Source organism: Bombus flavifrons, chromosome 7 (assembly GCF_040668555.2).
Source record: "Bombus flavifrons isolate JBK064 chromosome 7, iyBomFlav1_principal, whole genome shotgun sequence".
Taxonomy (NCBI): domain Eukaryota; kingdom Metazoa; phylum Arthropoda; class Insecta; order Hymenoptera; family Apidae; genus Bombus; species Bombus flavifrons.
In genome coordinates, this window is record NC_138448.1 from 4,594,264 (window position 1) to 4,621,980 (window position 27,717).

General features: G+C 35.3%; 2 protein-coding genes across 5 annotated transcripts in view; one reads left to right on the forward strand and one right to left on the reverse strand.

The window, feature by feature from the left end:
* ec (ubiquitin specific peptidase echinus) overlaps nt 1–18,371 on the forward strand; it is a 91,730-nt gene extending 73,359 nt beyond the window's left edge. For 3 of the 4 annotated variants that reach the window (XM_069117409.1, XM_069117412.1, XM_069117411.1), the window contains 8 exons: nt 17–151; nt 3,479–3,643; nt 8,997–9,131; nt 9,988–10,257; nt 10,569–10,943; nt 11,503–11,925; nt 12,527–12,827; nt 13,083–18,371. In XM_069117409.1, coding sequence (XP_068973510.1) covers nt 17–151; nt 3,479–3,643; nt 8,997–9,131; nt 9,988–10,257; nt 10,569–10,943; nt 11,503–11,925; nt 12,527–12,827; nt 13,083–16,858 — 5,580 coding nt within the window. In that variant the 3' untranslated portion in view covers nt 16,859–18,371. The remainder of the gene's footprint in view (nt 1–16; nt 152–3,478; nt 3,644–8,996; nt 9,132–9,987; nt 10,258–10,568; nt 10,944–11,502; nt 11,926–12,526; nt 12,828–13,082) is intronic. The other variant, XM_069117410.1, reaches the window with a different exon arrangement.
* Nucleotides 18,181–26,228, reverse strand: LOC138181987 (neprilysin). The gene is made up of 18 exons (XM_069117417.1): nt 26,118–26,228; nt 25,452–25,618; nt 24,630–24,791; nt 24,408–24,491; nt 23,709–23,914; nt 23,186–23,362; nt 22,956–23,066; nt 22,093–22,234; nt 21,841–21,949; nt 21,185–21,275; nt 20,913–21,089; nt 20,723–20,820; nt 20,583–20,641; nt 20,448–20,499; nt 20,235–20,299; nt 20,012–20,157; nt 19,614–19,775; nt 18,181–18,504 (listed from the first exon to the last, which is right to left on the reverse strand). The coding sequence occupies exons 1-18, from the start codon at nt 26,135–26,137 to the stop codon at nt 18,328–18,330; spliced, it is 2,205 nt and encodes a 734-aa protein (XP_068973518.1). The 5' UTR covers nt 26,138–26,228; the 3' UTR covers nt 18,181–18,327.
* Nucleotides 26,229–27,717: the final 1,489 nt, after the last annotated feature.

Here is a 27,717-nt window from a genome sequence, read left to right on the forward strand (position 1 = left end):
ATCTTGTCTGTTACAGGACCTTTTCTCGCAGCTGCAGTTTTCGCAAGAGAGCGCGCTGCCGCCCGACACGCTGCGCCGCGCTCTGGCCGAGAGCTTTCTCGACCAGCAAAGGTTCCAGCTCGGATTCATGGACGACGCTGCGGAATGTTTCGTAAGTGGCGATTACCTAGTTCCCTTTGGCCTGTTACGCGCGCGATCGGCCAAGCTATGAGCCGAGTTGAGAGTTTGAATCTAAGCGAAACGAGTTTGCAATTTACTTGTACACGGGCGCTTTGCGATCTTAATCCTTTGAAGATGAGAATCGTTTCGGTATGAAGATCAAAAGGGAAGAGCATAAGCATATATTTCGTAGTTTTGATACGGAAACAATTTTCAAATTCAATATCTTGTTAAATAATAATAAAAATGTTACTAAAATTGTCATTGTTATTCGTAACTTTTTGAGGTGAATTTCATGTAGTAGAGGGATGAGGGTAGTTGAAAGTCTGTGAGGTAAATCATGGAAAGAATTAGAAAACGAAAAAAGGTGGGTGGATTTGGAGGGATTTTATTTCAGGGTGGATGTAGAAGGAAAGTTAAGGGGCGAAGGGATGAAACGAAAGGTGAAAGCAGCTGTGATTACGTTGCACTTTCGAAGTTTTAAAATCTGGAATTGTTGGAAAGGCGTTTTTTAATCTTCTGCGTCTTAATTTTTGTAATACGATTATGAAGATTTTGGAAGATTATGAATATTTATGGATATTTACGTATCTGTAGGACATTAAAAAATGTAGAAACATATAGAATGTGCACATAATATTTAAAGAATCAAATCCTTCTTTAGATTCTACTTCTTTAACAAAAAATTTGAAAGAAAATGCAAGAAAATCTAAGTTCGCATAAACATGCGCAGCCCAGTTATAAACGTTCCAGTACCAATGATCATAACCAAAGTCTCGATACTTCTTACAAATCTTACAGCAACGTTTCACGTTGTTTTTGTCCATTCATAAGAACGATTAGCCATTACTAGCGACTATAACGCTGACAGTCGCATTAATCTTTCCGTTTCGACATTCACGCCGGTGTGTCGCGGTTTCCTTCGATTTTCCAAGTGGTTTACGATCCTGAATATTCCATCCTGCAAACCAGTTTTCCCTCTCTGTTTCTCCTCCGTCTGCGTAGTCTGCGTACTATACGCAGTGACCAACTATCGCGGATTGCCGTAACGTGTTCGTAGGTGAGCCTAAGCAAATACACACTCGGTAGTGTTCACTTTCTCGTTTACACCGGAGTCACGTTTAGCCGGCTGCCGTTTGTACGCGTGCGTATGTCGACACGCAGTTGGAGCTGGATAAAATGAATGTAACGTCGCGAATGCAGTCCTCGGGTATAATAGATGTAAAGACTCGGCGAGCATGCTACTTAGCTATCTGGAGCGTTCTAGACTTCCAAGTACCCATGCTGATTGGATTATGTTTCGCGGTCAGCGGTAATTAAGCGATTCGATCGTGACACTGACGATTTAGAATCCCTGGCCTTCGAATATTCGCACGATAAATTTTGAATATTTCAATACTTCCATTTCTTTAAATTTCATTAAATTATCGGGTCTTTCGTGATAAAGAACAGAATCTCTTAAGCTGAATTGATTGAAAGAGGACTAGTAGACATATCGATAGGTATGCTAGAAATTTTTTACATCTTTTTGAAAGACTAGAAAAATAAATAAAATTATACTTGCATAGAAATGAACCAATTTACTTATGCAGAGTTTAAAGGATGCTATAGAAGAGTTTGCGGAGAACGAGTTTAGGTACACTTAGGTAGTTCTATCTATCTAGCAAAGTTATTTTGTTGCAGTCATTTGAACACGAACAGTTGATCTACTATTGAAAGGATAAATAATTAAAACGATGGTTATCCGCCTATTGCGAGAACGAAACCAAAGCCGTTAACATATGCATGAGGGAGTCAATGTCAATAGAAAAGTACCACAAGTACACTTTTTCCTACAAACGTGACGAATATAAAAAAGAGATATATAACATCCATATTCATTTAGAGGATCTTGTTAGTACTGTTAGTACTGATAACATGCAAGTTCTTTCATTATATCAATCGATAAAGTATATGTTTCGAAGTGGAAATACACAAAAATAATAAAAATTGCACATTTTTATATGACATTTTTTAAACTTTTTACACTAAACTAAATAAAAGACAAAGATCGATCTTAGTCTATGTATATCATTATATGAATTAGGGATGTGCATTCCTAACCTACCTGTAGACCTGCAAATGGTAATTATGCTAAACAACTATTGACTAGAAGCTACAAGCCTCATAAATTGTGTCATGTGACAAATGAAAAGGTGTAAATTTTAGTTACGTCAAAATGTATGCACTTGTTGCTTGTTCGCAATTCACAACATTAATACTCACTAGCTAATTTTCTTCTACCAAAGGATTAAGATTGCTTTTTGTGTAGTAGAAAGCGAGTTGTAAATTCTGGTTAAAAAAAATTATTATTTACAGTCTCGATACGAGCAGTGTGTAAGAAATGTTGCAAAATGGAGTCTGAGGGTTGATTTAGAACCGCATGAATTTTAACCGTACTGATCATCCCATTACTTATATCTCTGGCTATGTCTTTAAATTTCCAATACGGAGCGCTTACGTTTCAAAACCTGCTGCCGTTTGACATTTGCCTAAATTTACGACTAGCTTTATACCTCTTCCAGCAACAGTACCTCGAAGAATGACGTAGAGAAGAATATGATAATATACGACGTTCTATGCCTGTGCTTCATGGGCTTGCGCGGTTGCTTTTTATGATTTCGACTCACTGCTTTTTAGGTTTCATTTGGTTGGAGTTTTGATATATTGATTTTCCACTCGAATAATATATTTAGCTTTCATTTGCTAATAGCCACGCATACAATATCATTAATTCGGGTGTTACTTTACGCTATTTATCTGCGATAAACAGAACCGAAATATATATCATTTATCTGTCGAAAATTTGATCTCTATTTCTGCAAATAAATTTATTTTTAAAAAGATTTATTTTTAAAAAGATTTATTTTTAAAAAGATATTCACAAAGTTTTGTTCTGTTTTATTTCTTTTTTTGGCAAATATGAACGCTAACTATTTATTCAACCAATCAAGTTGGAACATTCACAGAAAATAGAGTGGGTGTTTATTCTAAGAGATACACTTTATTCATTGTTCTAACAGATTCGCAAGAAGCTACTGACAACAAATTGATTTTACATAAAAACCCACTTTTTTATACAGAAAAATTACAATTTTTTACAGAACGATTAAAAAGGTGCGATAAATCAAGCAAGTATAGAAATGCACATCCTACTAGTTACGCTTTGAAATTACAATAATCGATGGCTGATTACCAAGGACTCTTCTATTTCTAGCGGTGTATCATCGAGGATACGATAATAACGGGAGACATATTTACGGGGAACGTGTTGTTTCAGGAAAACATTCTTCTGCGTATACATCTTCACATAGCCAGCGGAGAGGCGGAAGACATGTGCAGCGCGAGACACTGCGTGCCACATCAGAAGTTCGCCATGACGTTGGTCGAGCAAAGCGTTTGCGGAGCTTGCGGCGCAACCTCGGAGCCTCTGCCTTTTACACAGGTCAGTTTAATCGCTGACACTTTCCTCAAAGGGAATCGATGTTTCCAGTGAACCGCCCACTGAACAAATAACGACCGAAGCTTTAGTTGCAATTAATCAACTTTCAAGGGACTTTTAGTTAAACTGAGATTTACATAATTGGATAGAGTTGGAGGTAGAAGAAAACTTCAACAGAGAAGCGATTTTGGTAGATGAATTTAAAGTTAAATGCTTTTTCAACGTTAGAATGTTTTAATTTCTAATATGTATCTGGATATTAATTATATAAAGTATATATACAGAATTAAAATCATATACTGAAAATAAATTGATTGTGATCATGCTTGTGTGAGAACAAAAGTCAACATTTTTAGTAATTGCATAAGAAAGAAAAAATTTGTAATTCGTTGTTATCTTGAGGAGCTTGATAGTTCTAATCTTAAGTAATTATAAACTAGAATTACGAATATGTATGGAAAGGTATAAGATAGAAATAACATTGACAGTTTTTATGTTTAATGAGCAAGATATTTAAAATCAAGTATCCTCAATAGTTAAGATCTATTTTTCTACAAGCTAGGTAATGAAGATCGCTTTTCTACAATTGTAATCTTATCTCATCCTATATTCTTATTAATTTTTAGAAAATATTTGAACAATAAATTCTTCACGTTTTACAAAAACAGGAGAAAAATCTATAAAAAAAGGTTGAATTCTCGTAAACATACGTAACACAAACAACAATAGTGTACTACAACAGTAGTGTCTTCACAACATCCTAATTATATTTCCAAGTCATTCTTATCATAATTCGCAAGATCACCGACAACAATTTTCTCCATCATCACTTCCCCTCGATCATTAGATCATTATCATCAACCACTCGTCTCTAAAATTCTCTCTCCGCATTTAAAAACACGACATTCATGACAAGCACTCATATACATACGTAATGCAGAATCTGTCGATAGCGTGTAGTTCGCGGAAAACGTGTTTCTTGCGAAACGTTCCATTACGTTTCAAGGATAATCCAGAGAACAGTTTCCTCTTTCGCTCCAACCGTCCGATCCATCTGACCGTACGCTTTTTTCTTACCATTCAACGTTACTTTTCTCACGTAGCCTACGCAGGTGGACCCATAGAAAAGACCTAGAGACAAAATATGCTCAGGTAGAACTTTTCAAATTGAGGGCCTAGGACAGGTTAGGGTCGATTCGTAAATAGAGGAATGAAAATTTAAAGGTAAATAGATGGGGATGAGAAGTTTCTTAAGGATCAGGTTGAAAGTTTGGAATTTTAGACGTGGAGTGGGATTTTTAATTATTTAGGTTCTAGTTTCTTAATTTTTGTAGTAGGAATTGGAATTACTATGATTACTAGACTACGGATATTTCTGGAATTTTGTAATATTCAGTAATTTTAATCATTATTTTTTTTTAATAGTAATTTTATAATGTTTTAATAATTCTATGATATTTCTATTGTATTACAAACTCAAGTAAAATAACGGAACGTAAATAGAAGTTTGTTTCACCTTATAGATATTATAATTAACCTTCTATTTTGGATATATTTTATATTTTTCCATGTTATACGCATTCTGTAAAGTTTTAAACTTTTCAATTTTCCAAAAAATACGTAAACGCCCGCAGCGATGGTTTAGAATACGAATGAGTTTTATTGGTGATATTGGCTTATTGATAGTAGAATTCCATACAGTCCATACTTATTGTGTTTCTATGAAAACGAGGCAATCGATGAGTTTGAGGGTGGTTCAGGTATTTTAGGCTGATAAACGGGGGAAGCAAGCGGAAGTTGGCCTCTTTGGCTAGATTTAAGCGACTTAAGCGACTTAGCTAAGAAACCTAAGCGCGTCGAGAAACTGAACGAACGATCGAGTCGCGCCGTATAAACGGATTAGTCGATCGGAATTTGGCGGCTCATTGGTCACGAACGATGAACAGGAACGGAAAGGGATAGATTTTAGGGGTGGATTAGAGTATAATGTTTCGCCCAGTAAACTTGCAATATGATTGGAAGGGTATAAGAACACTTGGAGTTGGTAATAATCTGTTTAATAAATCGAAGGGATTGTAATTGATGTGAAATGAGGATTTGTCGTAGATTGGAATTAATTATTAATTGTTGGAACTACTACTTTATATGAGAAAGGGTTAATAAGGGAGTTAATGCTTAATTTCATATAAATAATTATATTTATAATCTGCGGTACCAAAAATTAGGGAACGAAGAAAAAAGGTTTTTATAGAGAGTTTCGTAATAATTTTTTCTCCTATTTGAAGAATTTTATAAATAAAGAATTAAATCTTTTACATAATATTTTACAAGAGAAACAAGAATTATTTAAAATTCAAAAACTTCAATGAAAACCATTAAAAACTGTAATAATTCCTTCCATTTTATTCAAATTTTCTACTATTTACGATCTTCAATATTATATGTTTATTCAAAGTCAGTTGTCTGTTGCACGAGCACAGCTCTTACTCTATCGAAACAAATTTAACCAACGTAACATTACGCGAACAGCTTGATCAGCATGCGCAAAACGACAATTTTTATTACAAGAGAAGAACCGTAAGATTACAAGGAACCTATTAGCAGATATCGCTGTATGATTTTTGTTTCGACCTTATTATAACCTTCTTTTTTTAAATATTAAGAATTTTTTTGTTTGGTTAAACTAGAGGAAAACTGTGGCATAAAAGTTCGAAGACAGTGTTTATTAATGAGAAAAATGAATTACGGAGAAGAACGTTGAACAACAAAGAAAAAGGGAAAAATATATTTCTTTTTGCCCTAAGTTTCACGGTTTTGCCAGATTTAATCACCGTGAACGTATCCCCGTGCAACAGTTATTGCGTTTCTCATAAACTGCCCCCTTGTTCGACGAGGTTGATTATTTCCGCCTCGACGAGGAAAGTGAAACTCTCGATTATTCCTCTCTCCGTTCTTGTCACTCGCATTCTACGCTGGGCTATTTGCAACCTTCGCTTCACTCGAAAACGTGTTCGAGTTAAACGCTTCCGCTTATTTATGGAATAAGAAATATAGTTGGTAAATTGTTTCCATTATGCGACAGGTGTATAGGACAGGTTAGATAAGGAAATAATCTCCATAGATTGATTGAAATAAGATTTTCTGTTGCATAATGCATGCAGCATATTTTTTCTTTCAATACATTTCCCTTAAAGGCCTAAAAGCTGATTTTAATTAATACGGGGAAGACTTTCTTCTTAATATTTATTGTTCTATATACAAGATGTACAATAATACAATTGGTAAATTACGAATAACTTTACTTCGAATATTCTACATGTTTTTAAACGTTATATGCATTTCGTACCGTTAAATTTCCCATAAACATATAAAAATTCCCGATATAATGATAATTCATAAGAAATTATTATTTTATTAATTTCTAGTTTAAACGACATTCATTGATTATGAATGTATTAAATGAATTAACACAGAACAGTGGAAGAAGCGGACACAAAAAGTTCTTTATCGTGGGAGTGAATATATATCTCACGGTGTATGGAAGAGTTAATTAAATTTCTAGTTAGCAACATGGAATTAGTTGTGGCAAAGTTTCGATAAGAAGGGAAGACCGAGAGCGCGGTCCTGAACAAATGCAATAACGAAAGTCGTATTTCGTTCACGGTACTTCGTAATTACTCCGTTTCTATGATAAAATTATTTAATTTTCTGGGAACTTCACACTTCGTTGTGCTTTCATCGTACGCCGCCTGTTTTCCCTTTCATTAAACCAACCTGGGTGATTAAATTCTTTAATCTGTTTCCTTTCACGAGCTATAGAGCTTTTTGCCTTATGAAAATCATGTTCTTAAGTCTCTAAATACACTTCCTGCAATAACACTCATACTCTTATGTCGCACTTGATTACGAAATTTTCAAAACTTTAGTTTACGATTTCAAACACGATATATTCCATGTATTTACATTCATCAAAGTGTTGCAAATGTTACAAATTTGAAACGTAGTAAAAATAATCTTAAGAGCATTTTTTTCAATAATTTTTTGAATAAAAACAACAATAAGAAATTGTTGAACGACCGCCTCAATTTATTTCCTACTAAATATATATTAATAAATATTTGTGTACGTTAACTAAATTCTACTTACTGTCAGTCAAATACCATTAACCGCGTATGTTATTTATGATAGAATCTTCCTCTGGCATTGCAAACGAAAATTATATCCAAACCATACTAAATCGAGCTACAGGAGATAAAATCCGAAACTCATTGAAAGATTGAAATTTGCATAATATATCAGGACAAATCGAATTAACGTGTTTCTTAATCTCGTGTTCAGAATAACACGAAAAGTGGACGTTTCTTAATGCAGGGTAGGAACAAAAGCATGATCAGAGCGCATTGTGAGCATAATCGAGCACAGGCCACGAACAGTTCACGTGGGTGGAGTTGGTTCTCCCTTCGTATCGGCTGTTGTCGGCTGTAATTGTAAAAACGCAAAACTCATTGCAATCTGGTATCGGTCATGGCCGATCGCTTTTACCAGCTGGCTACTATTCAGACTCGATGGAACGTTGTATAACATAGGAGAGAGCATGTATACGAAACTTTTACTTTGTTAGAGAATAATGGATACAAGAGTGGCATAGATCAGAAATTGCTATTAGATATTCTGTACAATATTCGACAAAATAATGAAAAATTTCATTTGTTGTATAATCATTAGAATAGAGAATTTATGTGAGAGAATAGAGAATATTAGAGAGAAATGTACGTGATACGTGATACATCTAAAGTATCTGTCTAAACCAAAGTAATTTCTATATGGCGAAAGAAATCTCTGGTTAGGTCTTTTTTTGGTTGTGTTCATAAAAATACAAGTTTGCATAAATGCATATTAATGCAGATTAATAATTATACGTAAATCAAGTTTAATTCAAAGTTTGCTTTCTATAATCAACATTATCCATCAAAGGTCATCATGGCATGAATCAAAAACAAAATTGATTTTTACATGTATTATTCGTGTATTTATGCCATCACGTAAATTGTTACAGAAGTGTATCTATTTAAATAAAGGTTTATTCATAAAACACATTTATTATTAAATCACCAATTCAATAGTCATTAGAACTAACTGTAGGATTTAATCTTTGATCCATTAGCGCAAACATTCACATTGGTCATGTTGAATATTCTTATTTCAATATTAACAAAATGCAACATCTAATTTCAGTTACTAATACTCGACATTTAAATCCGATAATACTAATGTTTACTTTTTTCCCTTTCATTTAATTCCAACAAATCATTCGTCTTCCTAATACACACAATCACGAATCGAAATTTGTTTCCAGATGGTTCATTACGTGTCAGCGTCGGCACTGACGTCGCAAGCTCGACAGACACCTCCGAATTCGCGAAACAGTCCGGATCTCTTCGGTCAGCTCTTGCGAAAAGCCGGAGGCATGGGCGACATCAGGGACTGTCCGGTGAGTAATTTCGATTTTCACTTAAAAGTCGACTTTCTTCCTATATCCGCATTTTTACAATTTTATGAATCATTTTCTCTCGAACGATTCACAAGTTTGCACCTTAAAACAGTTCCGGTGACTCGCGTTTGATTCATCCGTCTGACGAGATCAGGTACACTCTCCTTTGGCCTTTCTTGGAAATAATATGCCGCGGACTTTCTCTTTGAAGTGGAACGATAACTATCGTTCGAGCGCCGTGGGCTATTTGGTCGGTCGTATGGAGAAGCTGCGGATTCAGATGGAATCCGATGCTACCGAGAAACTCTGTCATTTGCAGGGATTTTTACGACAAAGCAATTAACAAATACTATGTATCGTGGTTAATAATTATAGGACAAACGATTTAAAAATTAGACCAATTAATCGTTCACTTTTATAATTGCTGTTAAGTAATAGTTACTGCAGTTCCTCTGCTTTGTGGTGGATTAAGATATCGTTAAATAATATTATAATTAACATTATGACACACAATAACTACCTGTTTTGATATTTATGTATTTATTAATCAAATCAATTACCGCGTTGAAGCACTCATAAATTAATTATCAAGTTATTTATTAGCGAATTTTGTATTTATTAACTAACCATATCGACCTAGAATTTGATAGTTATTCCTTTTAAAACTTTAATATTGACCAAACAAAATGTAGAATTTCAATGAAAAAGAGTTTCATTTTGAAAACTATAAAAGCGCGTAAATTACTTTCAACCAGGATATTGTAATAATATGTCATTTTAATTTTTTACCATCCAATGACAAATGAGGATTGTAATTACAAACAGAATTATAAAACATTTTATTTTCTATTTGTAGAGCTCCTGTGGTGCGAAAATCCAAATCTGTCGGACCCTGATGAACCGACCGGAAATCGTTTCCGTCGGAGTCGTATGGGATAGCGAACGGCCGTCGTTGGAGCATATCATGGACGTTTTCGCAACCGTGGGAACGTCCCTCAGATTGAGCGATGTTTTCCACAGTGTAGTGGACTCTCGATGGGGTGCCTCGACCGTGCACAATCTCGTTGGAGTCGTCACATATTACGGGAAACACTATTCCACCTTCTTTTTTCACACTAAACTGAAGGTTAATAATAGTATAGATTGCACGATATACTCTCTTCATTATGCAAATGGATCGACTTAATTCTCGTTTACGGAGAAACTAATTTTTGACGCCGTACATATAAAGTGATTTTGCAATTTAAATAGAGCATAATTATCAGAATTAATATGTGCTTTTTAACGAAACATGAAACGATTAGTATTAGTAGCGTTGATATTGATACATATAAAATGTGTATATAATGTTAATTTTCGAACGAAGGTACAGATAAGTAATGTCATTTCTTAGCGATTTCTTCGATCAATAACAAAAACTTGGTCATTTTGTCTCAGGTATGGATTTACTTTGACGACGCAACCGTCAAAGAAATTGGACCACGGTGGGAACAGGTGGTGGAAAAGTGCAGAAGAGGCAGATATCAGCCGTTGCTTTTGCTGTACGCAACTCCTGGAGGAACTCCGGTGAATACGGAGAATGCACCGAAAACCGTGACGCCTTTTCCAAACGGAAATGGACTGAAGACACCCCCGAAGAATAATGTTCGACGATCGATCACGCCCAGCCCGGAAAAACCATCGATCAACAGTACTGCCAGACGTGCCATCACACCAAATCCTGATAGTCCTCCTCACCCTTATACGCAACGCAGGATTTATAGTGATTATCAGAATCTGACAGACATTCAGAACAACATCTTTGGAAATCAGGTAACTTTTCAACTTTGATATACGATATCGATCGCTATATTATTAATTATTCTTAATTACAGATGGATAGTCTATTTATTAAATTACAGTGTTGTAGAAAAATGGTGTAATATATTTATCTTATTCAATAATTTTGTCTAACGGAAAGATTTTGATAAAGCCTCCTTTTTTTTAGAATTGGAAGTATATAGATATTTAAATGTTGGAATATTTTTATTGCATTATGATACTCGAATGACGGTCTAAAGTCGAATGGTCTACAGTCAAAGACTAAATGTTGGATCGAGATTATTTAATGAATCATTTGCATGTTAAATGATTGGGATGAAGGAGTTGAGAAGAATCCCTAATTTGAGAACACTACAAATACAAATAAATTTTATAATAGAATCTGTATGCTTCCACATATTAAAAGAAACGATTGTTTGAACTCGTACAAATAAGATATCCTTACTTTTGCAATAAAATTTTGACTCTATTCCAAAATATATTAAAACGTAAAAGATATCAATTGTATTTTCGCGATATAGAAGAAATATATTTCTATTTTCTGTTGAAGGGTGTTGATACCGTCGATGGAGAGGCGGAATCCAAGTATATCAGTCGACGTGCCGTGGAAAACGTGATGCAACAGCAGAAGAAACAGCAAATGCAACTGACACGTAGTCTAAGCGCAGGATCGACACCACAGGATGCTATCAGTATTCCTGACCACTTGAACGTACCACGAAGGCGAGATTCTGGAAACTGGTCTGGTGACCGGAACAGCGCTTCCTCGAGTTCCTCCACCACGATGGATAATCCGTATTTGTACATCGTCAATAAAATGCAGAGGAACTCGGGTGTGCCAAAAAGCCCGACCAGCAAATCTGGAGAACTCTCAAGTAGTAGCAGTGGCCATTACGATGCTGGATACGACTCGTATTCTTTGTCGTCCACGGATAGCCTTCCGCTCCAGCAAGGGCTAAAGCATAACCTGCAGGTGCGTGTTACTCTCAACAATAGTGAAATAATATTAGTAGCAAATGCTATGGATTTGGCAATAGTAGATATAAACCGTGTAACTGAAAATAGTGCAACAAGAGACATTACTGTACTGTGAAAAGCTATTTCTTTGCGGAAAATGTCATAGTAAGAATGGTACAATATTGATAAGATGATTTTTGGCGAAAAATTGAATCAAAAGTCCTTCATACTTCTACTCATCAATATTATCTTCTTTATTATCGCTTATTATTATCGATGTAAATTTGACAAGTTATTAGTATTGTCTCGTTTTTTTTTTTTTAAATTTTAGACATCTTATATGTAAAAACATTGTTCTTCACTTTTGATTTAGTTTTCCATAAGAAATCTGTTCTTTCACATTGTATTGCTCTTTCTAAGATTACTCTGTGGACATGTGCACTGTGATAAAAGATTGCTAGGATATTTTTATTCAATAACTCGACTCGTAGAATCTTTTCACGTTTTCCTTTGTTTTCAAATTCCTATTTTTTTATTCTATTTATCTGATATTTTGTCAATACCGTAATATTATCAACGGAAGGGAACGTAGAGTTAAATCGATTTACTTAACATAGCTTGCCCAGATTCCGGAAGGCTACCAAGCTTCCTCAGGCGACGACTGCGAGCGCCTCTGCAAAGAAACCGACGCACTCTTGGACAAATCTCGAGCTGCTGAGGACGCGGGCGACCTTAGCACCGCGGTCGCTTTGTGCAGTGCAGCCAGCAGCAAAGCTAGAGCCGCCATGGATGCACCGTACAACAACCCTCACACTATCAGAACAGCAAGGATGAAGCACAATACTTGCGTGATGAGGACCAGGAGTCTCCACAGAAGAATGTTGCAGGAGCAGGCAACAGCGAATGGAGAAAAGGAAGGTGAGTCGTTTTATTTTGTGCATTTAGTTTCATTTCTGTTAAATATTTATAAGAACTAAACAGCAGACCGAATGAAAACTGATTTATCATCATTAACTTTTAAGAGAAAAATTCAAAGAAAAGTTTCTCTGCAGTGTAAGAAGGACATTGATCCTAGGCTAGGATTAAAAAAATGATAAGATATTATATTTTATACAAAATCATCTAGAGAATTTATAAATCAATTTATAACACGCATAAATATATATGTTTCAGAAGGAGCACCAGAAGGTAGACATTCACGAGAGAACAGCAAATCTGGCCAACACTCTCGACAGAGTTCCAGGGACAAAGGAAACCATTCTCGACAAAACAGCCGAGAACTCCTAGTAAATCCTCCCTCTACAACTACCGACAAACCTGCCACAAAGAGCATCGAGATCTACGCCACGTTACCAAAAAAGAAGACCTTACGCAGCAAGGCAACAGCCGTGAATGTGATCGAGGATGAGGAGTACATGTTGTACGATCGACCAATGCAAAGGACAGGATTATTCAGTCGTACCAAACGTTGTGACGACGATAAGAAAGACAAGAAACGAGCTCGAAGTGAAGAAAGAAACAAGAACGTCTCTAAAGACTTCTCCATTGCTCCCTCCCGTTCTTCTCCCTCGCCGAAAGGAGCCAAAGTGGAAAAATCTAAAGAAAATGACACGATTGCCAATAATGTACGAAATTCTCAACCGAATAACGCCAATGGTGAACAAAAACAAGGCAAAAAGCAACACAAAATTAGAAGAAAACTATTGATGGGTGGGTTGATCAAGAGGAAGAATAGGAGCATGCCAGATTTACGAGAAGGCCAGGATGGACAAACAAATGCCAGCGTGGAGGGTACCTCCAACACTTTACCGAAGCAGTCAGTGGACGATTCAAGCGTTGGTTTAAAGGGCAACGAGGTGTGCCAATCTCTAAGTGGTTATTTATCAGAAGGACATCTAGAGTTTACTGGAAATAGTAATGGCAGCCCAGGCAGTACTAGTAATCCAAATTTGGAGAGAAGTCGTCTAATGAGGAAGAGCTTCCACGGCAGCGCCGGCAAAGTGTTACACGTAGCGAAGGTTCCTCCGCCTCCTCCGCTCAGGACCACTTCTCAACTTAGCAAGTCTAAGTGTTCGGGCGAAGTGCACAACGAGCAGCAATCTGAAAAATCGGTCTATCCAACACCAGAAAGTCAATGTACTTCTAATCCACCTCAAGATCAGAATGGAACATATTGGAATCATGTAAACGCGACAAATTCAGCTGGTGGAGCTAATAGAACATCTAATTACACCGATTACTCGTCCGAGTCTCATTCTCTTCCATTCTTACCCTCTTATAGTATGGAACAAAATGGCGCGACTGTACCAACGTCCTGCCCGTCGAATTATAACAGCAAACCTAGAATTCAGGATGACGTGGTACAGTATGCTAATGGAATCTTGTACGAACCCACGTTTGTGGTTACCAGAGCGGATGTGCACAATGAACAGAGTCCTGTGAAACAACAAAATCAAGTGGATTCTCTGCCTCCATATCCTGAAAGTGGAAATGTTTCTCATTCGAGACAACCCAGCGAAGACTTCCCCCCTCCGCCATATCCTTCTATTCATTCTGTATCTCATTCGAGACAAGCTAGCGAGGACTTTCCACCACCGCCACCTCCTATTGATGAAAGCTCTAACCATGTTCATGATCAACAACAGTATCAGGAACAGTATCAACATCAGTATCAGCAGCAACAGTATCAGCAGTATCAACAACACCAGCACCAGCAACAGCAACAGATCGTACATATGCAGCAGCGTCAACAGCAGCTGGATAATCAGCATATTAGTAGCTTATTGTCCCAGTTGCAGATGAAAAGGGATCAGATTTTAGCCTGTGAAGCTTCAAGAGAGGAAAAGAGATCCGAAGAACAGGAGGAAGAAGAAAAATCGTCTGGAGAGACTTGGTTACGTGAATTGCAGGCGAAACAGGCAGAGAGGAGGATGAAGAAGCAGGGTCCTCTTGAACAAGATATTCCAAAAGTTAGATCGTCTGCTCCAACAATTTCAGGACCAACGATCGCCAGGAGAACGAGTGATTTGATGATGAATAGTCTTGGCCAAAGTTACGATCAGTCCAGTCGGGATGTGCCTGATTGTCCAAGGGTCGTTTCTTCTGTTAAAGACATGGCTGCTAGATTCGAGCAAATTAAGCTGCAACCAGTGCCTAAAACAGAACCAGACCAGAAAATTCTAATGAAGCAAAATGTGAACTGTGTTTCTCCTTCTCCACTGTTAGATGCTCCTCAGGATGTACAAGTGGAAGAATCGAGGCCAATGAAGCTATCCACAGAAAATCTGGTGAACTTTACTAAAACTGACAATTCCTCGAGCCAGTCGATCATGAATTCGAGCTTCGAATCTAGTTCCAGTCAGAACAGTTTTATTTCCACTACAGCCCCGAATAATCCCATGCAAATGCAGCAGAGCGGATTAAATCAAGCAATCATGTCGATGTCTCTTACGCTGCCACACGAAAACGGCTTGCCTATTGATTATCCAGAGGATGACATCAGCGAAGTTGCTATGCAGAATACCATACAAAATACGACGATTCTACCAAGTGAGGACGATATCGCGCCGAGGAAAGTGAAACGACGAATAGGAAAGAAGAAGAGCGTATCATTCTGTGACCAAGTCGTTCTCGTTGCAACTGCAGAGGACGACGAGAAAGATTCTTATATACCTAATCCGATTCTGGAAAGGGTTCTTCGATCAGCGATGAACAAGCCAGAAACTGCTCAAGTCCTTCGAGAGATTAGAAGTCTTCAGGAAGCGGAGATGAATAGGGAGAATTGCACTGCCACCAAATTCCAACAGCAGACTCTGCCACTGAAAAGCGAAGCGGACAGTGTTCCTGCGACTCCGTATCAAGATCAGTTGAGAAGCGTAAACCCTATACCAATACCAGACACGATTAAACCTACTTTTGGAAGGCAAAATTCAAACGAGTCGGTGGGATCATTGTCAGACAAGAAATTATGTGGTTCTTATGGTAATGAAGGGCAGGATGTTGTCAGGGATACCTACTCAGGACTTCCCAATGTATCCAAACCGCCTACATCGTATTCTCCCCAACTCCAGCAACAGATAAGATACTCTCAGAATGGATACATGCCATATTTGCAGTCTCAGTCAACGTATCCCCAAGCACAGACGTCTCATCCAAGAAACCAAGGCATTCCTCTGTCTCAAACCCAGAAACCAGCCAGTCCTTACCCCACTCAAATTCAGTATGTACAGAACAACGTGCAGCAACAGAAAGGAATGTCCCAAAAGAGCAGCTATCAGACTTATTACCAGTTAGAACAACAACATAATCAGATGAACAAGCAGATGTCTCAGCAACAGCAACCTAACATGAACCAGAGGATTACGAATCACAATGCAAGTCCCATAACTGTTCAGCATTCGCAGCAGCAATTTGTTTATCCACCAACTCAATCTCCAAGCCCTTATCAGAACCAATACAGCCACAGTTCCTATCAAGGCTATCCCTACCAATCTGTTCCTCAGCAGAATAGAATAAACCAACCTCTTCCACAGTATCAGCCGCCACCCAATCCTCCAACTTCCTATCAACAACAACAGAGCATGCAGAATTACCAACAAAGACACGATAATTATCAGAGGGCACCACAGAAGACCGATCAACAAAATATTTTGGCACCAAATCAAACGTATCCCAATGCATTGCAAAATGGCCAGATCCAGTCGAATATGAAGTATCCTACGTACCAGCATCCCCCTGTGTCTAAACAGAGCAAACAAATGCATTTTGTGCCCACGTCAAAGGGTAACCCAACAGTGACACAATCTACGTCTCCGTTACAAAAGCCTACGGTTGGTGGCACTGCAAGAACCGCACCGTGTCATCTATGCCGGAAGAAACAGGTGACTGAACCTGCTATTTACTGTTCAGACTGCGACTTTTACATGTCTCGTTTCCGGCCAAAAAATTAAGGTCTCTATCATACATGTTGATAGACAACATATTAATGAATCGATGAGTCGATTTGGTAGCATGTTCTTTGTAGGAGATGTATAGACGAACTACAATTAACGCGTAGGATAGTACTGTCTAAGCTAAACTTCTTTTTTGGTATGTTAATGATATAATAGGGGTGAAACGCGCCCTTCCATTTTTGTACAAAGTTAAGTTAGTCGTAGATTTGATGTAATGGAAGACCTTCATCGTGCAGCTACTAACTAGATGTATTCATGTACCATTGACCGTGTACTTAGCGACGTTTGTAATTTATAGTGAATCATATATGTAGAAGGAGACATGGTCTCATATATATATCAGTCGTGTTCTTATGTAACATCATTTCGTGGTTTGTACGTTAGGCTAACGTAGCAGATATGTTTCTCAAATCTTGTATCATTTGTATTCCTCGTGATTCTGTTGTACATAGATTATTTCTATGTAGTCTTTAAGTTTCTTGTAAAAAATGTCGATGTAACTCTCTTACGGTTAGCTTTACGAGGAAGCGTTTCTGTTTTTCACACATACGCATGTATGAAAACGCTGCGATTGTATTTTCGTTCGGGAGACAGTTTGTCAGAATTGTGATACTAGCCATGCTACATAGAGTCTTATCGTTAAACGTTTAGGAACCGTATCGCGACGAAACGATACGGATAGTCGCACAAAATCGTGAGAAATAGAGGAAGCGTGGAGGGAACATGATCTCTGATGAAAGCGTGAAGTTTATATTTTATGTTGATAGGTGTTGATGTTATATATAATTATTGTGTACTTAACGGTTACGTTGTATTGTAACGGTTGTCTATGTGTACTAGATCGATGTACAAATCCACACACCCCCTTCCCTCGATTTTATACGTTTTGTATAAGTATTTTGTTTTAAAAATACTTGATTTCCTCCCGAATGACATTGAATAAAGCGCTGTCGAAATATTTCAACACGTGTTTCACAATCGGATTCATTTGACACCTGAATAGCCAGTATTACTAGAAAAATGTGACGGTGGAACAGGAAAGGATATTTTAAATATTTATTTACGAAAATGGGAAAAATTTTAAAAGGAAAAATCTGCAAAGTCGAAAAAATAAACGAAGATGAGCAACTTTTTGCATTTGATATATTTTCATGTCAACTCTCAGCAATCATTTTTCACTAATATTATCAGCAACGATAACCATTTAGATCTAGTGAAAACTTTCTGGGTATCCTAGATTTTTAAAAATATCTACAAAATTTTTGTTACTCTTCAAAGTCTCTAGAAAATTCCACTGATAGGAGAAGATTTTTTAAATCTTTTTGCGTTAAAACAACATTCACTTTATTGCTTATAAATAGTAAAATAATGAAAAAGACACCTTTACTTTGTATTGCAAACCAACGTTAAAAAATAACATCTCATTTGAATCTATACTTTGTACAAATTCTACAAGTGCTTCACAATTAGTCCCACAAGTTGCACTTGTGTTGTCGATTCATGGAACTGTTTTGTGGGCAATTGAAGACTTCGGAGAACGCGGCCATATTCGACAGGGCTCCTACGATGCGATATTTGGCAGGACTGTGTTTGTCGAATTCTATATTTTCGTCATATCCTGACTTCGTCGTGGAACACCAGTACTGTAAAGTGAAATTGTGTTAATTAGTTGTCAAACATTTATGTGGCATTTCTTGAGAGATTAAATTAAAATTCAACAATAGAGAGACGATAAAACATTGTTTTATGATATTTGGCTAAAACTTTGTTTTTAACCGGCTGTTGACACTTAAAATATTCTTATGAAACAGTAAAAATTTTCATACTCGATACTTCAACGAATCTGACTCCTGATTTTGTTCTCTAACTCTTTCTTCTCTCTTTTCCATCTTTCCCATTCACTATCCCATCTTTCTCTTCTTGTCTCTCTCTCCTTCCTCCATCTTTCTCTTTCTTCATCTCTCTCCTTTTCCCATCTTTTCCTCTCTTTATCTCTCTCCTCTTCCCATCTTTTCCTCTCTTCCTCCCTCTCATTCTCCCACCTTTCCCTCTCCTCTTCTCGTTCCTTTTCCCATCTTTCTCTCTCCTCTTTCCTATCCCTCCTCATCTCCTCTACTAGCTCTACCATCACCTCCAACACCCTCTCTATTTTCTCCATCCTCTCGGCCCATGCTTCTTTGCCTCCTTCTCTCTTTACTGCATCCTTCTCTGACACGCTGTACCTTTCCAGCATGTTTCTGCGTTTCTCCTTCTCTCCCGCCTTGTCCGTTATCCTCGGCCTGCTTCTTGTTGCCATCTGTCTTCTTCCTATCCAACTACCTTTTATACTTTCGTCCATCTAACCTCTTCTATCCTAATTTTGTGTTCCACACTTTCTCCTGTCTTCTTTGTCACTTTTTTATACTTTTTATACCCTCTCTTCGTGCTTTTACCCTTTTCCTTTTCTTTCCTTTCTTCTTTCCCCTTTATCTTCCTCCTCCTTTTTTCGCCTTCACTTTTCACTTTTTCACAGCGCTCTCTACCCACATGTTACCTTCGCCCGAATCCAAACTGGAAGTCCGAATCTGACTCAATTACTGTAGTAAATTTTCCATATCGGAAATTATGTAATTTTTTATTCCATCAGACCAAAGCTTGTTTCTTTCGCCAACAAATTCCAATATGTATATTTTTAATAATTAAAAATTCTACACGTTGCCAATATTCAACGAATTTAATGGACGTATTATGTATAATATATACAGTAACTTACATTTGCCAAAGATAAGAAGAAAAGTTTGTCGTTGGAAATATTTTCAAAACCTGGTAATTTGCTTTGAATTTTCTCCTTCTCTACTTTCTTATACGCCGAGTACGCAATTTGCACACCAATTGAATCCGCTATATCTTCATTGTTGGTGTTAGTTCCATTTAACTAAATCCAATTATACTTTATTAGTATATAGTTCCCTTTACTCGAACAAGAATAAAAAGCAATCAGAATATTGCATGTATTTTACAGACTGTCACAAGAACAATAAAAATCTTCAAAGTAATTGCGTAATTTGCGTAGTTACGCAGTGTACAACGTAAGTAATTTTCCACCAAACAATTCAGATTATTTTAGTTGATCAAAAGCCTTTAAAACTATGTGTTGACGAAAGAATTTACCTTAATGTCCTCCTTAGTATCATTTGAGATATGCAGGATATAGTTAGAATATTGATCGACAAAGCACTTCGCTCTTTTGTCGTATTCTTTTGACGCGTTATGAGATTTCCATGGAATTTTCTTGCCGTCTTTATCAAACTCTATTCCTAATTAAAATAATATGTAGTAGATATAGTTGTGAATATAATAATGCAATTAATTTAGATAATTTTGTGGGGTCTACCTTTTCTATCGGAACCATGGCCTAATTCATGTCCAAATGTAAATCCGCGACCATAATTAACAGCGCTGATAATTCATACATTTATTAATAAATTAATTTAAACAAAATTTAACTTACTTATATAAATCGATATATAATTAATATGATTTAAATGTAATTAAATTTAAATACATTACCGCGATAAATTTAAATTACAAATAATGTGGAGCTTACTCTGGTAAATGTGGAGTGAAATAAGGATCTTGCAGTTGAGTCGCTAATAGAACTAAAAAATTAATATTCAACAAGAAAATTCTAATTTCTCTTCAGTAAAGCTTAGTTCGTTAGTAAAAGGATATGAAAACTCACAAATTGTATTGGTTTCTGGATAATGATATGCATTATATGTCGTAGGATAATCCACCCAACTGAAAAATAATACAATCAAGAGTAAATACAAAATTATAAGCATTTTCCAACTAATTAAAACTCTATGGAAAAAAACTCACTGGCTTTTCTTAACAGCCTGCCTTAGTATTCCCAGCTTTTGTGATTTCTTTTTTAAGGCGTTTAAGATATTTTGAAAGTAATCCGAACCGATGGAAAGCTGAGAACAATTTATAGAATAATTACGTGTGTGTTATGTGTGCGCAAATAGTTTACGTTTTCCTACAACTTTAAATATTTTCAAATAGATACCCCATCGTAATATCGAGTAACTGCATCATCGTTCTTGTACCATTCTGGATATCCAATTTCTATCCCATAATCATCTATCTTTTGCAACATGTCCAATTTTATAGAACTTGGGAGCCAATGTGTTTGTTCTAGGTGCTTTCTTAATTCTTCCTTCATATTTTTAACCACTTTCATTACCTTCGAAAAATATAGTAAAATAACAATAATTTCTAGGTCTGTGGTATTCGTTATTTTTGTTACTACAATTTTTGTTAATGTAAATCAGATTTTACCTCATGAATAACGTCGTCTGGCATATATCTTTTAACGAACATGTAGGAAATTGCGGTCTTCATTTCCAAATCGTGCAAACAAGTTTTCCATCTGGAAATTGACGAAATACAATATCTTTGAATCGCTAGAATCTATTCAAGTTTTTATATAAACATTTCATTTATTTACACAGCAGAATTATTAGAATATCGATTACTAAAAAGTTTGGGGCTGCTACTTTGTAAGGAAGATCAAAAAAACAAAATTAGGAACTGAAAAAGATGATTAATATCATTAAATGAAGTTTTTATCTTTAATATATAATTATTTTATTTTCATTGAAGTTCCTGTTCAATTAATATTTATTAAATAATAATTTATTTACGAAATGATACAAAATAAATAATTTGGAAACGATACAAGGTAAGTGAAAAATCCGATTATTATTAATTCGGATAATTAACGTCGACTCCCAGATACCCCATATCAAAAGGAAATTTCTTAAATTTTTTAATCCAAATTAAATTCTCAAAAGTCAATACGTATATCTACTTAATAATCTGATGGCATCGTTAAATTCAAATTATTACAATTCTAAGAAGCTCGAAAACACTTCAATATTCGTTTATCCACATGATATAACATCATAGAAAAGTAAAACGACTAAAGAATGTACCGCGGGGTAGTGTCGGTAAAGTTGTCTGACGTGGCAAGCTTTATGTTCCTCATCTCCTGCGTGGTATATAACATGAATTTTTTCATCATATTCCATTGAACGTAGTTTACTATAAACAAAGGAAATGATAAACGTGAAAAGTGACATTTCGCGTGTCCAAAGGAAATCTTAAGTTGTCAAGTACTTACAGTGTGATTATAAAAACGAACAACATTTTAAATTACCACGTATTCGTATAGTTTCTGTAGTTACCTAGCGTACGTTGAGATGTGTTTCCAAGTAAGGTGGCCAGTTGGTGCAGGAATTCGGGATTGTACACTAGAATGGGTTCAGATGAGTTTATGTGAATGTTCGCTTCATTGCAGATATGTTGTATTATTTCCAAAAAGTCTATCTGCAAATATTTTTTACCAGATTGTTATCCGATATCGTTTATTGCGGATTTTAATTGCGATTATCGATTATCAATGCTTGTAGTTGAATACAATTACAACTGAAAAATGGTTATTGATATGCGGGAAACGAGTAGTATAGTTAGAATTAACCCTTAACGCTCCGACTTTTAATTGTGAATATCAACCGGTAACTCCAACTTATTCTCATCATACTTCGACTTGCAAGTTTTTAAGTATTTTAAAGAGTAAAGCGCCGCACATCGGTGGTGCTTAAGAGGCACACTTGGAATAGAGCGCCGCACATCGGTGATGCTCGAGAGGTACACCTGGAGTAAAGCGCCACACATCGGTGGTGTTTGAGAGGTACACTTGGAGCGTTAAGGGTTAAAACAAAATAATAGTTACGTTATGTAAAGAAGTATGTCAGTGCAGCATTGATGATTTAGAAAATGACACTTGACTTTAACACTAAATAGAGCAGAAAGGATTAAGAGGTGACGGCTTTAGAAACCTATTGTCTTTACTTACATAGGATAATAACTTATATAAAAATTACTTAATAAAAAAGACTTAAAAAGAATTTCGTATTATTGTTGAAATGTTTTCGGAAATTCTCATTTTGTAATTCGAAAACCTGTTTAATTTCAATTACTTTTCGTTATAAATTTAACTTAAATGATATCACAAAAAAAATAACAATAATTAAAATAACAATTTTACCTTCGTCGAAGGTGCAGTAATATTAAAATTATTATAATACTTTTGCAATTCTTCGATCGTCATTCTTTTCTTCTTATTGAAATACTCGCTGTCTAGCTGTTTAACTGTAGTCTATAAAAACAGAATAGGTATATTCTTTGTTATTATTATTATTATACCTTATTCTTTTTATACTTATTTCAAACTATAAAATTATTTATATAGCTCCTCCAAGTGAAAAAGATAATTACTTCTGTAAGTAGAAGTTCAAAGTGAACCATTTCTGCTACATCGGAAGTTAACTGATTTTCATCTAGAGTGTAACCATTTTGTCTTGCAGAAGTGTTAGCTATGTATATTATATCAGCCATGTATGCTTCGATAGGATCCCTTTTTTTGGAGGGAGGATCATCGATAACTTGACCTATCTGCAATACAAAGTTTCTTGGTAAATAGTAATTTCGAGTATTCTTATGAATTTTGATTTGAAAAGTTTTATAAATTATTTTTGTTTATAATAGTTCATTAATTATGCAGACTTTTTCAGACATTAATTAAATCTTATTTCAAAAAGAAAAGGACAATTAATATTTAAAAGAAAACTTTAATATACGATTGAAACGCAAAATATCACATATTAACGAGTCTTTCGTATTTAATTCAAGCTTAAGAGACTTTCTACAACTAGAAAAACACTATTATTTCGAAAATGATCTAAAGAATGTGTTCAATTCAAGAATGTGTAAAATTCAAGTAATTATATTCATAGCTTACCGTCAATATGTAGCGTTTTTTATTATTCGGATCAATTTCATATTCAATAGAATAGAAAGTTTCGCATTCCATTGATGATATATATTCCTTATCAATTTTTTGCCACGGTATTTCATCCCATTCGCTTATTGGCATCGCCATTGGCCATCCTCCAGTACGATTCAGGATCCCTTGAATCGGCTCAAAGCCTCTTTTCTCAATTGCATCTACCAGGATATTTTCAGAAAAACTCCTTATATTTTGAAGGCGGAAGCTAGTATTTTCACTTATTTACTTTTACTTTACTATTATATGCAATACGATACCATAATGTTCATAATTATTCGAATTTGTAGTTCAATGAATTAGTTATTCCTTGTGTTAATGCAATTATATTTCCCGGAGGGAATGCTCAAAAATCCTTCAGAATTCTGCTATCGTAAAAAATCCAAGCATTAGAGAAACGATTATTTATTCGAAGTTTATTTATTGATTGTTAATTAGAATTTTTTTACGCAACTTTGTTTCTTTGCAATTTTTATACCTTGAAGATATTCAAATTTTCCGAATATTTTAACTATTTCGTCGAATTTATTTATGACGAAGCAAATTTTGAAATCAACAAGGATACTATCTGTATAAATACGTTATGAATTCTTTCGAATAATTATGCACATGCTAAGGGTAATTTTCAAACGAAGAGCACTGCAATTTTCCTACCTACGTTCATGCAGGAACGATAAAATTCTTTAACCATTCTAACAGGCGGGATATCGGTAGAACTGATGTGTTCCTCAAGGAGTTCTTCAAAGAGAAAATTTAAAAGTATATGAATATGCGCATTATGAAACAAAGCAGTAGATTGAAACAATAGTGAAGCAATCATATTTTCTCCATCTGCTTTTTCTAACACTAAAATAAGTCGAGAAAATATTTTCTTGCCTTTGATTCGTTTTTTGGATTTGTCAAAGACAATGTTATTCTCAGACCACGTGTCCCTGCCCTCTGGTACAGGATTGTTCTTGCTCCATGAACCGCAAGCGTACTGGTAGAAGTTTTCGCAAGGATTCACGGTAGTATCTATGTTTTGCTGAATTCGCTTCGCTGTGTAAAAAAACGTAAGAAAAATGGAAACACGAACCGGAATATCGTTATCTTAAGTAGCAATCAATAAGCAAAATATAAATAAAATTTCACTATTCTCCATTATTATTCGTGTTCGAATTTTTATTAATTACTTAATGACATTTGATTCCCAAACGTTGCAACTGTAAATTTATTACAGAATTTTATGAAACCAATAAGACGATTTTAATTAGAAGAACTTTCATTAAATTGAAAACAAAGAAAAATGTATTTTAAATATTAGTTTTATGGAAGTGCAATAATTTAAAAGAAGAAATCGAACGAATCAACCAAAGGAATCACTCGGTCAAATTAAAGAAACAGTCAAGAAAGAAATGACCGTCAAAACACATTAACTTCCTTTAGGTATATGCCAACATACAGATGTCGCAAATAACAGAGAATTACAAGAAACCTTTGGAAAACGCGATATAAGATGATTTTTCACTCTTATAACGCCTTGCGCGTTCCTCGAGAGTATCTGCAGATTCAAAGATTTCTCGTTTTCTCTTTTCCTGGCGTTATCGTTCGATATCGTATCGACAGTAGAGAACACAGCTTGTTCATTTACGTAATGTAACTCATTTACAAGAAAATTACAATTTATATAAATGTTATGTCTCGAAAGTACGAACGTACCGATCTCGTGGCAGTGCGCGGTCTCACAAATTTGTGGCTTTTGGCTTTCATGGTTGTTGTAGTCCGGATCTGCTTTCGTGTCATTCATCGTATTCGCTGTTCTCCGGGTCCGAATGAACGACGACGAAGGAAGCAATGGTATCGCAGTAACGACTGCCAAGTGACATCTGCAACAGATAAACAAGATAAACAATTTATAAACAATTCAGTATTAAACGATCGAAAAAGGATGCCGTGACAGCGTCTAGAAAAATATGTTTTGATGCGATTGATGATTACTGTCTGTTGCATGATCCGCTGATATTATTTTGCGATGCACTCCTATAATATTACAGTTCATTATAGTAAAACATATAAATTATAGTATCAACAATTACAATTATCATAATTATAATATTATAGCTTCAAATTAGGTAGTTCCGACTGATGTTTCATTTCGATGAAACATAGTGATAGTACCTACGACTGATATTTGCTTTTTAAATGCAGACATTTCCGAATTGTATTTCTATCGTTTGACCGACAAATAAACAAAGATAATTTATTTAGCTCGTACGTATTCACGTAATTTTTTTGACTGCAATTGTTGTTTAAAACGCGATTTGATTTGTAATTTCCTTAGGATGATAAATGAATTGTTCGCTTATTGCGCGCTTGCTTACTTACATTAGCCACAGGAGCTGCATGGTTTCCAAGGGAGCGGAATACTAGACTGATGTATCCGTCGTGGTAACGAGCTATCCAAAACTCGCTAAAGCAGTTGCCTTTTTCCCGCGGAAGCACCTCGTGCGCTCCTTTTGAATTCGCAGACACCAATCACTATGCTAATTTATGAATTACGTTTCAGGAAATAAGACAGACAGCTATCGTTAGATATGTGAGAAATAACTTATTTCATGATTGTCACGGATTGATATCCGGATAACAAATAGGAATGATTCAACCGAATCAAATAGTTGTGCATAAAATTTTAATTTATTGGATTATTATCGTCTCGTGCGATGAATTATTCCGTTTCGTATATGTTTAAGTAACTATTAATTATGACAGAGGGCTCCTTTGTCATTTGTCACAATTTAGGATTTTTTTCTAAGATGAATCCTTATAACTCTGAAGTTACCTCTTTTAAAACAGGGATTCTTTCCATTTCGTTTCAAAAATAGAGTAACTAGCTGATATTGTGCAAAGGCATAATTGAGTTAAAAATTGTTTGCATTCATTGGATTTCCACATTATTGTAAAATTCGCATAATTAACGGTATGTAAAGATATTAAATGGAAAATTAGAAATCCTGAACTAAATATATTTTATTAAAAGTAAGCTTAATATTCTAGAATTATAACGTTATTAAAAGATATGTATATATTTCATGACACGAGTAAGCGTTAAAGTATTTGTTTATAATTGCAGTTACAAAAATTGATTGTACTTTTTTATGATTTGTTACTGGTCATACATTATTCAGTAACAATTCAAAATAAAAGGTTACATTTAAGATGAGGGAGAGTATGCTTGATCGGCTAAACACTTTTTGCCAACCTATTCTACTTTCAAGTTTTAGTAGAATAAGGATATACTGCGGAAGCTGGCCTTTTCTTTCTATTTTACATAGAATAGAAAAACTTACATGTTTACGTTGTTGAAACAGACTGTCCTTGACATTATATCAATGACTTGTTTCTTATTCGCGATTTGCATATAATACAGAAGGAATGATATGTGCACTAGATTTTTCTTCTTAAACTTTTTCTTTGCTCAAATTTCAATTAATTGCCATACTATTTACTATATTATTACCATATTTGATACATCAATGTATGTGCTACATTATTTTCAAGCATATAATTTGGAAAATGGGCTATTTTAATAACGATTATTAGTATGAAATATTGATTAAAATATCTACTTATATACACGTGATCAATATCTTTTTATAATACGTAATTGAAATATTTTTAACTTTTAAAGACACGTAAGTGCCAAAGACACGAAGTTAAATTGAGCCATTGGATCATATATTTTATTTACAATAATTTCTCATCAACAATGCTGGCATTGTTGGCGGTAGTTAAACTTGTAAGATACACTACGCATGTAAATATATGTAAAATATATGCTCATATAGCTATATCTTTTTCCATATCAAAGTATGAGAAATTATAAGAAAATATCATTGAAGAATAGTGTCAATCATCAATCTTCTCATAATTTTTATTACTTTATTATCTGATTATTATTAATCTAAATTGGTGTTGAGATATATAA